General features: G+C 50.3%; 1 protein-coding gene across 4 annotated transcripts in view; it reads right to left on the bottom strand.

Annotated features, from left to right (window-relative positions):
• Positions 1-533: 533 nt before the first annotated feature.
• The window catches only part of DSCAML1 (DS cell adhesion molecule like 1), a 516,476-nt gene continuing 503,030 nt past the window's right edge, over positions 534-13,979 (bottom strand). For 3 of the 4 annotated variants that reach the window (XM_078682268.1, XM_078682269.1, XM_078682271.1), the window contains exon 33: positions 534-1,462. In XM_078682268.1, the coding sequence (XP_078538394.1) occupies positions 987-1,462 (476 nt within the window). In that variant the 3' untranslated portion in view covers positions 534-986. The remainder of the gene's footprint in view (positions 1,463-13,979) is intronic. The other variant, XM_078682270.1, reaches the window with a different exon arrangement.

Below are 13,979 nucleotides of genomic sequence, written 5' to 3'. Positions count from 1 at the left end.
TGGTGGCCCCTATGCCCTGGGCACCTATAGTGCATTATACAGGGGCTGACAAGGAGTCCATTTCCAATTGTGGTATGTACCTAGGGTACATGGAATCCATTTTACAGAGAGAGCAGATGGCCTGGGGCCCTGATTAGCAGGGAACCAGGTCAACTAAGTCAAAAAACCAGCTAAACACAGGCAAAAAATTTGGGGTAACCATAGTCAGGTAGCCACCTTCCTACAGCAATGGCACATGCTCCAGTACGGGTACAGGATTTGACCATGTTTCGTAGTGGAGGGTTTCTAGAAGTAAGCTCTTAATGGGCAAACTGGGACCGCAGGGTGGGGGTAATGAATGGGCCTGTGAGGAACACATGGTCAACGAATCATGCCTAGTGGATTATTGTTGGTGTAAGAGAGAGAAAATGCACATTTCAACCACTGATAATAACATTGTGTCATACCCTTCTAGAGTCGCTAAAATCAACAGAGATTTATAGGTACACTGTTTCAGGAAGAGAAGCATAAAAGCTAAAAATCAAACAACAAGGTAGAAACATAAGTTTTATTGCACACTGCGCTGGGATTTCCGAAAGGAGCAGGAGTGTTTTTTTATTTTTTTTTCAGGTATTTTTCTTCTGTTTTTTCATAGAAAAAGGTAATAACATTTTAAAGCGGGCGCAATTCAAAGCGGTTCTTGGTGGATTCAGGGCAGTGTATCAACATGCAGCGTCTCTCTCTGACAATTTTTTTTTTTAAACCAACCTACAATATTTGGGGACGGGGAAGTCGCTGACTCTCTTGTGCCTCTTTTGAAAACATTGTGAAACATATATATATATGTATAATTTTTTTTTCTTAAATCTGAAACATCAAATCTTTGTGTCCTGGCTTTTTTGTAGTTCAGAGAAGAAAATAGTTTCATTTATACAAAAAAGTTCTTTATGTACAAGTCTTTTTTCTAATTGTATAAATAATGCAGTTTGTTTTCGTCACTGTTTCAGCTACACCAGTGTGTAGGACTTCGAGTAGGCCCCAGCACCTTGTTTTTGGGATCTCCCAACTCCCGAAGTACTCATTTCCAACAAAGAGTCTCTGGAGCCTCCCATTTTACTGTGAGCAGTCATACGGGGTTCTCCGCTGGCAGCAACAGGAGTGGTGTCAGCAGCTGCACTAGCGGCGGCTGCAGCAGCAGCTGTGGCGGCTGCAGCAGAAGCTGCACTGGCTAAATTTGCTGACCCCGGCATAGTTAGAGTTCTCTGAGGTAAAGCGGTTGTTGTGGAGGAGCTGGGGTGTGGTGGGGCCAGCCCCTTGCTTGCTGGGTCCAGAGTCATGTGCCGGGCCTGTGAGTGGTATGAAGACCTGGCTATGTTCCTGATGGATGCCTCCCGCGGTGGAACAACAGGGCACGGGTCATGAACATCGGTCTTTCGAAACATCGCCTCAGATTTCATGTACAGGGGGAGATTGGAGTATTCACCTGGAGAGAGAGATAGAAAACACATTTTATGACACAGGAAGTGAACAGCAACTATGGAGATGGTGGCTGTCTGAGTCAGGAAGTGGAAAATTACATTGGAGCAATTGGCACAGTCTGAGAAACAAAGTGTACAACTATGATGGAGGAGCCTAAAACAGGAAGTGTAGAGTATCTATAGAGCTAGTGGCACAGCCTGAAGCAGGAAGGTTATGGTAGCCATGGAGAAGAGGGCACAATGTGAATCAGGAAGTGTATGGTAAATATGGAGCGCCGGTGCAGACTCAAGCCGTTGAGCTTGAGCTAGTGCACATACGAGACAATAATGAAGGGTGGTGGCACACCTTGAGACACTAAGGGGCAGTAAAATTCAAATGGGATAATCAGTGCAGTATGAGACAGGTTAATTCTACTTGTGGAGCAGGTAGTAAAATATGATGCAGGAAGTGAACAGTAGATCTGGGTGTAGTGATAAAGCTTGGGACAGGAATTGAGCAGTAACCACTGACACTTTGGCATGTATAAATATGTGTCAATACACTAGATTCAGTCAGGAGGCACGTGATTTTTAAAGCCCCAAATTGCTAAATGTTACCTTTCTCCCTTCTGAAATTACATCCACTTCAAAGAAAGTCAGTGGGCAAAATAAAAATAAATTCCCAAATTGATTTGTCAAAATCTCCCTCTTTCTTTCTTCCAAATGTTGCCATCTATGACAGGAAGCGAACGCCAACGGTGGGGCTAGTAGCACAGCATCACACAGGAAGTGAACAGTGATCACAGAACTACAGCACCAGGGAGTAAGCGTACACTAAGATTGGGGCTGGTGGTTCACACGATACAGGCCCTGAATGCTAACTTTGGGGCTGGTGGTACATGAGACAGGAAAGTAATGCAAACAATGAAAGATGGACTAGAGAAAGACATTGTTTTTATTAAAAAATGTCTGGTGCTAGAACATGACAACCATTCACCAGAAGGAACAACATGACACAGAGAATAAAAGGGGAGCTGAAATATAGGTTAGTTGGCCCGTTTCTAGGATGTAGCTCACTATGGCACACTAGGTCTACCTGCAAACTCACAAACAACTAATCAGTCAAGCGCTACCCTGTATACTCTATGACATTTGGAACCTTCCACAGAGTAAGCATTTAAGGTAAAAAAAACATGTGGTCTATTATCTTCACTGTCAGGCCAAAAGCATGGGCAGCCAATCAGGTAACCCAGAGTAAGTGCCCGTGCATGGAAAGTTCAGTGCAGGCTACACTAGTCAAACTGAGTGTTAGGGCTACTTCAGTGCCCTGTAAAGGGTTCCCCCTCGAAACCATGATATCTCAGTTATTGTAGAGCTCAGGCAATCTAGGGAAATGATTAGCTGCACTTGCTCTCCCTTTGATGGAGATGGGGATAATACACAGTCTCCGGCTTCCAAGTGGAATTTCTAGACTGCTCTAGTATCTTTCTAAACTTGTACACTATCACCCCACTCCTCTAACTGCTACCTGTGCCTTTATTTGGTTGGCTTCTGGCCCCACCCACTACGCCTCCTGCTGTAACCTCCGGTACACGCTAACCAGCCCCAGAGCTGGCTGCGCATGGGTTTCAATAATGGTTTCCCAGTACCAGGGATGCTGCTGGTCAGTGCCCTGGCACTGATGTTCATGAGGTGCAAGTGGCGCAGTGGTCAGGGTGAAGGTACGTTGGCAGAGTGGCAGTGGTCCCACAAGGTAGCACGGACCAATGGTCCCTGGCAAAAGCAAGGAAAATGTCCCTTTGTTTGCTGGTGGGGTAGTAAAATACAGCACTGTCAAGGTTCAATGTGCCCCTGTACCTCTGCTCCTGCTCCACCAATGGTAGTTGCGCCCTAGGTCGGACTGGGATAAAAAATAGGCCCGGTTACCAAAACAAAATGCCCACCATTACTGCTCCAGCTGAAAATGTGGCCCACGTTTGCAAATTACGCCATTTGTAACCATGTATGCTGTATGGGTATTTTGCTAGTTATGCATCTGTGTTTGCTGCAGTGAATGCTTGTGGTAATATCAGGGAAGTCAGCAGTACAAACCGCCTCACCCGACCATGAAACAAGCCCATCAACAACAACAAAAAAACGGCCCGCACACTGACCTCTCAGACTAGGCCAGTACTTAATTTGTAAAAAAAACATAAGTGGCAGGGCTCTCGTCAGAAGTCCACCGCAGCTTACACCACACATTGTCCCAGCTATGCTGACAATGAAAGCAACAACACAACTACTAACCATCACACTCCTACCAGTGTGACAATTAGGACTATTTCAGGCCCCTAAGCTATAGGAATGGCTTGGATGGCAGGTCATAGTCATTTTTAACAGTGGCAGCTGGTTGGGAACGGTGGTGAGGCGCTAGGGTGACCAACTGGCATTGGTGCAAATTCAGGACGGTGAGTGTAAAAATTCAGGACAAAGGGTCAAAATTCAGGACACAAATTCAGGACAGGAGGTCAAAATTCAGGACAAAACTTCAGGACAATTGGATACGTTTTACAGACACATCAGAGGTTGCGGAATAGTATATAAGTAAACCCAGCCATATCTAGACATATTCAGCCATTTGCAAACCTATCCATCATGTATCCTTCCATCTATCATTTCACTCATCCATCCCTTCATTCATCCTTTCACTCATCCATCCATTCTCCATCCATCCACCCTTTCACCCTATCCATCTGTACCCTCATCCATCCACTCTTCTACCCATCCATCCATTCACTCATCCATCCAGCCATTTACACTTTCATCCATCCAGCCATCCTTTCACTTACTCATCCATCCACCCAGTCACTCATTCTTCCACCCATCCACCCTTTCAGTAATCCATCATCCCCCCTTTCTCTCTCCATCGACTCTTTCACTTAGCAATCCTTCCTTCCTTCCATCCATCCACCCACCCACCCATTCATCCATCCATCCATCTGCTCATCCGCTCATGAATCCATCCATTGACCCTATCACTCATCCATCCTCTTATCCATTTATCCTTTCACTCCTTCACTCATCTATTCATCCTTTTGTCCATCTACCCTCCCTTTCACTCACTCATCCATCCTTACATCCAATCTTTCACTCATCCGTCCATCCATTCACCCTTGCACTTATCAATTCATCAATCCATCCATCATTTCGCTCATCCATCCACCCACTCATCATCCACCTTTTCACTCATCCATCCTTTCACTCATCCATCCACCCTTTTACCCATCCAGCTACCCTTCCACCCATACATCCAGCTATTTCCCTTTTCTCTCTTCCATCCTTCCACTCACTCATCAATCCATCCATCCTCTCCCATTATCCATCTATTCAATCTTTCATTCATCCATTCACCCTTTCACTAATCCATCCAGCCATCCCTTCACTTACTCACTCGCCCACCCATCAAGAACTTCACCCTCGCTGCATCTGAGCTTTGGTACAGCATCGAGACTGTTACACCCGACCTCAGCAGCATTAGTCAAGAAGGGAGGTGGGGCCAGCTTTGTGACCAGTTAAAATTAGGGACAAATGGCGTCCGTTAAAGAATCCTTCACGGACAACGGACAGACGGCCGAAATTACGGACTGTCCGTGAAATTTACGGACGGTTGGCCACCCTATGAGGCGCAGGGGAGGGAGGGGGTTTAAAAGATTAAAAAACTTACATCACTGTCGGTGATTGCCAGCCGCCGACTCTTCTCCTTCAAGCAGGCACAGGAAGCAGACAGTCTCCCAGAATCCCCTGACCAATCACAGCGCTGCTAAGGCAGCGTTGGACTGGTCTGAGTGCCGTGCTTCGGTGCTCAGACGGGGACTGGGAGGCTAAGCATGTTCTCCACACAGGCTCTAATACAGCCTGGGTGGAGAACCTGCAAAGTGTGCAAGCCAGTTGGGATGGCAAAACCGTCTTGCGCTCTTAAGTGCAGCAGGAACCACTCCTCATCCCTCTCCCAGGAAAGCCCAACCCGCCCCAACCTGGCTGGTTCCAATAAGAAAATGATAATAAAGTAATGTTTTTAATGTTGCGTTATTATCATTTTCGTTTTCTACGTAGTGGCGTGACGCTCCTCCGCCTTAAAGGAGGAGCAGCCCCTGATTTTTAATGTATATTGAATTAATAATTAACTGTTGTTGTGGTCATCTCTAAATTAGCCAGACAGCGCCACCTTGTGGCAGACTGTCACAAGCACTAGTTTTGACAATTAAGTGCTGGTGCCGAGCACCGGAAATCACGTCTAAAATTAAACACTGGCCCAGCCCATCAGGCATTGCCTGACTGCCCCTTATGCCAGCCCGACCCGGCTTCACCCCTGTCCTGGGCACAGATGGTTCTTCTCGTTTGCGTTGTCTTGAAAGACGCGGCCCTGTATGAGCGCCATTCCAGCGAACAATGCACAAGCCCTTTCGCGCCCATCGACCCAGACCTATTATCTCTACCTGAAGGAGCACCCCTCCTTGTACAGTATGTGCTTCCCCATTTAACTCTGCACAAAAGCCATGTATCAGTGTCCCCCATCCTTGCTGTCCTGGCGCAGCTGTCAGGCTTTCAAGAGGTGGGGTATGAAAAGCATAGAATAAAGGCAAAGCGAAGCCAAAAGCTCTGAAAAGCAATTTGTTTTTAAATGTAATAATAAGCAAGCTACAGACAAGTGGCAAAGCAAACACAGCAAGTATGAACGACTGAGTCGCCTGCATGCAGTACATGCCTAGCTACAAGAGGACTCGGAAAGGCATACAGGGCAATCAAGCAAGATCAGGTCAGTGTGTGCGTGGGCTGCTTTTTTTGTTGCGGTTTATGAGTCTGTATTATGGTACGCTGGGCAGCCGAAGCCCGTGGAGGGAGTTCCGTGGGGCAGACAGGCGGTGGGGGGGAGGGGCAGGGTGGGGGGTGGTAAACACCGGAATATGGATGATTGCAGGTAAGTAAACAATTTAATTAAATAGCGATGCAGGGCGCGCTACGAAATTCGTTTATGTAATTTAATTGTTTACTTACCTGCAATCATCCATATTCCGGTGTTTACCACCCCCCACCCTGCCACTCCCCCACCCCGCCTGTCTGCCCCACGGAACTCCCTCCACGGGCCGCGGCTGATGCTGGACCGATTATTACTGTTGGTTTCTGTGATAGAAAAAAATACATTGCCTGCAGCAAGGTCCAGCCCATGCAGTCGCCCTACCATACGTTGCAAAACACAGAGTCTGTTTACAAATTCAATTTGTAAACGTGGGCCACTTTATTATTTTGCAATTTCACTAGTGGGACTACTTTTATTTTGGTGCCTAGGTATATTTTCAGTCCGGGTCCAACCCTGACCATATCAGCATGATGAGGAGAGGTGAGGACTGGAACAGACATTAGGCCAAGGCACCAAAATAAACAAGCACTGCCAACGCCAATGGGTCTCAGCTTTGCGAAAGCTAAATACTTAGATACTATTTGATTTAGCAATGTTATTGGCCCACCCGCCAGCTACGATCGACCAGCCTCGCCCTCGCCGCCGTACCGCGCATCCGCAAAGCCACCGCCGGGGGAAGATCCTTCTCCTACCTGGCAGCCAAGACATGGAACTCCCTCCCCATCCACCTTCGACTGACCCAGGATCACCTTCCCTTCAGGAAGCTCCTCAAGACCTGGCTCTTCGAGCAGTAGCGGACCCCTCCCCCCCCCAGCGCCTTGAGACTCTTCCGGGTGAGTAGCGCGCTATACAAATGTCCATGATTGATTGATTGATTGATACACCACAGTGGCTGCTGTTCAGCATGGCTAAAAGTTAGTGGCACAGAGGACAATGGAGTGGAGTGGTGCAGAGTTGGGTAGAGTGGAATGGAGTAGAGAGTTGCGGAGTAATGTCGTAGAGTGGAGTAGTGCAAAGTTGAGTTTAGTAGCGTATAGTGGTGTAGAGTGGTACTGAGAGTCGTCAAGTGGTGTATAGTGGAGTTGAGTGGAGTACAGTGCTGCAGAGTGGAGCAGAGTGTCACAGAGTGGGGTGGTGTAAAGTAAGTAGAGTGGCGTGTTGGGGAGTGTTGTCGATTGGAGTATCGTAGAGTGGAGTGTTGTAGAGTAGAATGCCTAGAGTGAAGTGGCTTAGAGTCGAGTAGAGTGTCGTAGAGAAGAGTAACGTTGAGTGTAGCATAGTTGAGAGAGGAGTGACGTGGAGTGGCATAGAGTGTCAGAGAGTGTTGTAGAGTGGATTAGTGTTGTGGAGTAGAGTAGTGTTAGAGTGAAGTCGGGCAGAGTGGAGGAAAGTCACAGAGTGGTATAAATAGAGTGCCTTAGAGTGGAAAATCAGAGTGGAGTGGCATAGGGTGGAGTAGGGTGAGTAGAGTGTCGCAGAGTGCAGTAGCATAGAGTGGTGTAGTGTCATAGAGTAGAGTAGAGTGGAGCCGCCTAGAGTGTTGCAGAGTTGTAAAGTGTAGTGGAGTGGAGTAGAGTGTCAAGTTGGTGTAGAGAGGAGTGCTTTAAAGTAATTAGAGCGGAATATAGTGGAATGGAGTGTTGTAGAGTGGAGTGTTCTAGAGTGGAGTGCCCTAGAGGGGAGTGGTGTGGAGTAAAGTGGCATGGAGTGGCGTAGAGTGGAGTGGAGTGCCACAGAGCTGAGTGGTGTGTAGTGGAAAGGAGTGTTGTAGAGCGGAGTTTTGCAGAGCGGAGTGTCAGAGTATATTAGCGTCGTAGAGTGCTGGAGAGTGGATTAAATTGGCATGGAGGGGTGTAGAATTGAGTAGAGTGCCATAGAGTGGAAAGTCAGAGTGGAGTGACAAAGAGTAGAGAAGGGTGTTGTGGAGTAGACTGTCGCTGAGTGGAGTGGCGTAGAATGGAGTAGTATTGTGGAGTGGAGTGGCATGGAGTGTAGCAGAGTGGAGAAGCACATAGTGTTGTAGAGCAGAGTGGTGTAGAGTGTGGTAGTCTGTGATAGAGTGGAATGGTGCACAGTAAAGTATAGTGTCATAGGGTGGAATGGCATGGCGTAAAGTGGAGTATAGAGGCATGGAGTGAAGTGTCACAGAGTGAAGTAGAGAGGAGGACAGTGTCAGAGCAGAGGTTCATAGAGTGAACTATTCGTTTTGGAGAATCAATCAATCAATCAATCAGGTCATTTGTAGAGCGCACTACTCACCCGTAGGGTCTCAAGGCGCTGGGAGGGGGGGGGGGGGTGCCGCTACTGCTCGAACAGCCAGGTCTTGAGCTTCTTCCTGAAGGAGAGGTGGTCTTGGGTCAGGCGCAGATCGGTGGGAAGTGAGTTCCAGGTCTTGGCGGCCAGGTAGGAGAAGGATCTTCCTCCTGTTGTCGCTCTTCGGATGCGGGGGACGGCGGCGAGGGCGTGGTTGGTAGATCTGAGGAGGCGCTTGGGAGTGTAGAAGTTGATCCGGTTGTTGAGGTAGCTCGGGCCTTGGTCGTGTAGGGCTTTGTGTGCGTGGGTGAGGAGACAGAAGGTGATTCTCTTGTTGACCGGGAGCCAGTGCAGATCTCTCAGGTGTCCGGAGATGTGGCTGCGTCGGGGGATGTCGAGGATGAGTCTCGCCGAGGCGTTCTGGATCCGCTGGAGTCTCTTCTGGAGTTTGGCAGTGGTTCCGGCGTAGAGGGCGTTGCCGTAGTCCAGTCGGCTGGTGACGAGGGCTTGGGTGACCGTCTTCCTCGTCTCGGTGGGGATCCACCGGAAGATCTTACGTAGCATGCGCAGGATGTTGAAGCATGACGAGGAGACGGCGTTGACTTGTCTGGTCATGGAGAGGGAGGAGTCCAGGATGAAGCCCAGGTTGCGTGCGTGGTCCGTCGGTTTGGGCGCGGTGCCCAGGGCGGGGGGCCACCAGGAGTCGTCCCAGGCGGAGGGCGTGGAGCCCAGGATGAGGACCTCCGTCTTGTCTGAGTTCAGTTTCAGGCGGCTGGTCGTCATCCATTCGGCTACGTCTCTCATCCCTTCGTGCAGGTTGGCTCTGGCGGTGGCGGGGTCGTTGGTCAGGGAGAGGATCAGCTGGGTGTCGTCAGCGTAGGAGATTATGTTGAGGTTGCGTTGGCGTGCGATGGCCGCGAGGGGGCTCATGTAGACGTTGAAGAGGGTGGGGCTCAGTGAGGATCCTTGAGGGACGCCGCAGATGACTTTGGTGGCCTCTGACTTGTACGGTGGTAGGCGGACTCTTTGTGTTCTTCCGTCGAGGAAGGAGGTGATCCATTCCAGTGCCTTCTCCTGGATTCCGATGTTGCTGAGGCGCTGTACTAGGGTGCGGTGGCAGACAGTGTCGAAAGCCGCGGAGAGGTCCAGGAGGATGAGGGCCGCTGTTTCTCCGTTGTCCATCAGAGTTCGAAGGTCGTCGGTGGCGGCGATGAGGGCGGTCTCGGTGCTGTGGTTCGCTCGGAAGCCGGACTGTGAGGGGTCGAGGGATCCATTCGTCTCGAGGAAGGCGGCCAGCTGTTTGTTGACGGTCTTCTCGATGACTTTGGCCGGGAACGGGAGGAGCGAGATGGGACGGTAGTTCTTGAGGTCGGTGGGGTCTGCTGTGGGTTTCTTGAGGAGAGCGCTGAGTTCGGCGTGCTTCCAGCTCTCAGGGAAGGTGGCGGAGTCGAAGGAGGTGTTGATGATGTCCCGTAGGTGGGGTGCGAGGACAGCGTCGGCTTTGTTGAAGACGTGGTGAGGGCAGGGGTCAGTCGGAGATCCGGAATGGATGGAGTTCATGGTGCGGATGGTGTCTTCGGTGCTGATCGGGGTCCAGGTGCGGAGGGTGGTGGTGGGTGGCGTCGTTGCGGTTGTGGCTTGCGTTGGTTGGTTGTTGAAGCTGTTGTGTATGTCCGTGATCTTGTTGTGGAAGTAGGACGCGAGGGAGTTGCAGAGTTCTTGCGACGGGGTGATGTCATTGTTTCCGGCGTTGGGGTTGGATAGCTCTTTCACGATGTTGAAGAGTTCCTTGCAGTTGTGTGCGTTGTTGTCCAGCCGGTCCTTGTATGCATTTTTCTTGGTGGCGCGGATCAGTTGGTGGTGCTTCCGGGTGGCGAGCTTGAGGGTGGTCATGTTGTCCGTCGTTGGTTCCCTTCTCCAGGCTTTCTCGAGGGCTCGACAGTTCTTCTTGGAGCTCTTGAGTTCGTCGGTGAACCATGGTGTTTTTCTGCTGCAGGATCTGCTGGGTGGGGTTCTCAGAGGGGCGAGTTCGTCCGCGCAGTCGTTGATCCATTTCGTGAGGTTGTCGGCGGCCTGGCTGGGGTTCGCTGAGTTGGCGGGAGGGTGCTGGCTCAGGGAAGCGGTGAGCTGGTCGGCTGTGATCTTGTTCCAGCTTCTTCGAGCAACCTGTTGCTGGTGGTGGTGGATCGTCGTTCTTCTGAAGGTGAAGTGGACGCAGCTGTGGTCCGTCCAGTGGAGTCCTGTTGCGTGGCTGAAGGAGACGTCTTTGCTGGATGAGAAGACGGCGTCGAGTGTGTGTCCGGCGAGGTGGGTGGGGGTGGTCACCAGTTGCTTGAGTCCGAGGTTGTCGAGGTTGTCGAGCAGGCTGATGGTGTTGCGGTCGTTGTTGTTCTCCAGGTGGAAGTTGAGGTCCCCCAGGAGGATGTAGTCGGCGGAGGGGAGGGCGTGCGGGCTGACGAAGTCGGCGATGTCCTCGCTGAATCGTGTGCGTGGTCCCGGGGGTCGGTAGATCAGGGTGCCTCTGAGGGTGGTGGTCGGGTTGGTGTGGATCTGGAAGTGCAGGTGTTCAGCGGTGGTGAGGGTGTCATCGGTGTTGGTAGTGATGCGGATGGTGTCTTTGTGGATGATGGCGATGCCTCCTCCGGTCTGGTTGTCGCGGTCCCTCCGGGTGATCTTGTAGCCCTCTGGGATGGCGATGGCGATGTCTGGGGCTGAGGAGGCGTTCATCCAGGTCTCGGTGATGAAGGCAACGTCGGGGACGGTGGTGTCGAGCAGGTTCCAGAGTTCTACGGCGTGTCTGTGGACGGAGCGGGTGTTGAGCAGGATACACTTGAGGTGGGTGCTGCTGGAGTTCGGCTTGGCGGGTGCAGGGAAGGCCCGGATGCAGGTGAACTTGCAGGCGTGGCAGCTGAAGGGTCCGTGGGTGTGCTTCGGGGCGGCTCGGTGACATCCTGGGATGCGGCCGGTGTTGAGTGCGATGAGGTTGGCGGCGCTGTAGGTTCGTCGGGTCGGCTTCCGTCGGTGGGGGCCAGGGGTCCTGGCCCTGGGCGCGGTCCAGGCGCGGACGGGCGCAGACGGGCTTACCTTTGGCGCGCCTTCGGCGCACAATCGGCGCGCCCGCTGCGCGTCAACGCTGCGCGTTCGCACGGTCGCCATTTAAGGCGAAGTGCGCGGGTGGGCGGAGCAGCTGGGAGGCGGGAGCGGGGAGGGAAACAGAAGAGAAAAAGGGGCGGGGCTAAAGGCGGTGGCGGGAAGCGGGAGCGGGGGGCGGCGAGGTGGCCAAAGCACGACGAGAAACGGCAAAAAACAAGCACAATTTTAAGTCAAAACAGGGGAAAAAGACAGTGACACACGATCTGGGGAAGAAAAACAAAGAATGACATAGGGTGGAGCAAAGTGTAACCGTGGAGTGGCATGGAGTGGAGTAGAGAGTCGTGGAGTAGAGTGGCAAAACGTGTTGTAGAGAGGAGTAGTGTAGAATGGAGTCAAGTGTAGTGGAATAGAGAGAAGTAGAGTGGCATAGAGTGGAATAAAGTGTTGTAGTGTAGTGTGGATTAAAGTGTTGTAGTGTAGAGTGGAATAGAGTGGAGTAAAGTGGAGTGTCCGAGAGTGGCATTGAGTATAGTGCCGTAGAGCCAAGTGGGACAGAGTGCTATACAGTGGAGTGGCGTAGATTGGAGTGGCGTAGAGTAGAGTGGTTAGGCGCGGTGTACACTGGAGTAGAGAGTAGTGGTGTAGAATGGAATTGAGTACAGTGGCATGAAGTGGAGTAGAGTGTCGTAGAACAGAGTGGTGTAGAATGGATTATGCATGGTGTGGTAGTGCACTGCCATTACAGTCAACACATTTTCAATTGAATTGAGCTTTACATTTGCACAGACATACAGTTTTACTGAAAAACTATACAGCACACAAACTATAATGAGTGGAAATCTAAATCACCTAGTGTATTCTTTAGTGTTGATCGTATTAAAATATTAATTTCCAAAACACTTCAGAATTACAAAAATATGGTTTCATTTATGCTTTCTTAATTCTAATATATTCTGAAATATTTTCACAGTTCATTTACTGGTATTTTAATTTTGTTCTGTGCTAATAAAAATAAACATCCTACAGCACTTTCTTTCACACCCCCAGTAACCAGCAAGATTGTCATATAAATCCTTTCACTTTGAGGTCAAGAAAGAAAAACACAAGTTACTTACTTGTGTAACGATATGTCTGTAAGAGACATTAGTTAGTGATAGATTCCTTGCTTTAAAATATCCCCAGGCGTCAGACTGGATCTGGAAAGTTTTCGTCAGCAGTACCCTTGAGCGTTGGTAGGCGTCGTCGTACGGATTTGCGTACGTCGTTGGCGTCGTAGTCGCCGAGATAATGTCGCTGAAGCTACTTAGACATGCCCACGCACGCTGACATCAGTTCTGTACACGCCTTTCCGCACCAGAAACGCGGAGCCATGCAAGATACTGACCACTGGTGCATTGAAACTAGGGCCCTAAAAGGATGACCTTAATCCTAGAAGTCAGATCGCAGAATGGGGAGGATGGGTGGGGCGATAAGGAATCTATCACCAACTAATGTCTCTTACAGATATATTGTTACACAAGTAACTTGTGCATCTGAAAGAGACACGTTAGTGATAGATTCCTTACCTTAGAATAGATACCCCAGCAATACCAACCCCGGTAGTGGGTCTGCGAACCAAGATTACACCAGAAAGTCACGGAGAACAGAACAGCCAAAGAAGCCGTCTCTTCAGATTTGACTATCAAGGCAATAATGCTTGGTAAAAGTGTGCAGGGAGGCCCACGTGGCTGCCTGACACATGTCTTGCAGGGGGATACCACGTCCCAATGCAGTAGCAGCTGCTGTCACCCTGGTAGAATGGGTGCGCAACCCCGCTGGAGGTTCCTTTTTAGCCAGAGAATAACCGGCCTTGATACACAAGACGACCCAGCGGGATATAGTCCTCTTGTGTACAGCCTGGCCTTTCTTGGCCCCCACGTAGCCAACAAAGAGCTGGTCATCCACCAGGAATTGCTGTGTGCGATTCAGGTAAAATGAGAGTGCCCGTTTTGGGTCCAGATGGTGGAGCCTCTCTTCCTCTCTGGAAGGGTGCGGAGGCGGAAAGAAAGTGGGCATGGTGATAGTCTGCCTGATGTGGAAGGCAGTGACAACCTTTGGCAAGAAGGAAGGATGAGTACAAAGCACAACCTTGTCCGGATGAACAGACAGAAAAGGAGGCTTACAGGAAAGAGCCTGGAGTTCACTCACGCACCTAGCGGAGGTGATGCCAACCAGGAAAGCAGTTTTGAAAGCTAATAAAGGAAGAGGACACTTGTGAAGTGGCTCAAAGGGAGCGCACATCACATAGGTAAGAACCAGAT

This window comes from Lissotriton helveticus, chromosome 3_1, assembly GCF_964261635.1.
Source record: "Lissotriton helveticus chromosome 3_1, aLisHel1.1, whole genome shotgun sequence".
Classification (NCBI taxonomy): domain Eukaryota; kingdom Metazoa; phylum Chordata; class Amphibia; order Caudata; family Salamandridae; genus Lissotriton; species Lissotriton helveticus.
Note: the sequence above shows the minus strand (reverse complement) of the source record. Positions and strands in the feature narration are given on the sequence as shown.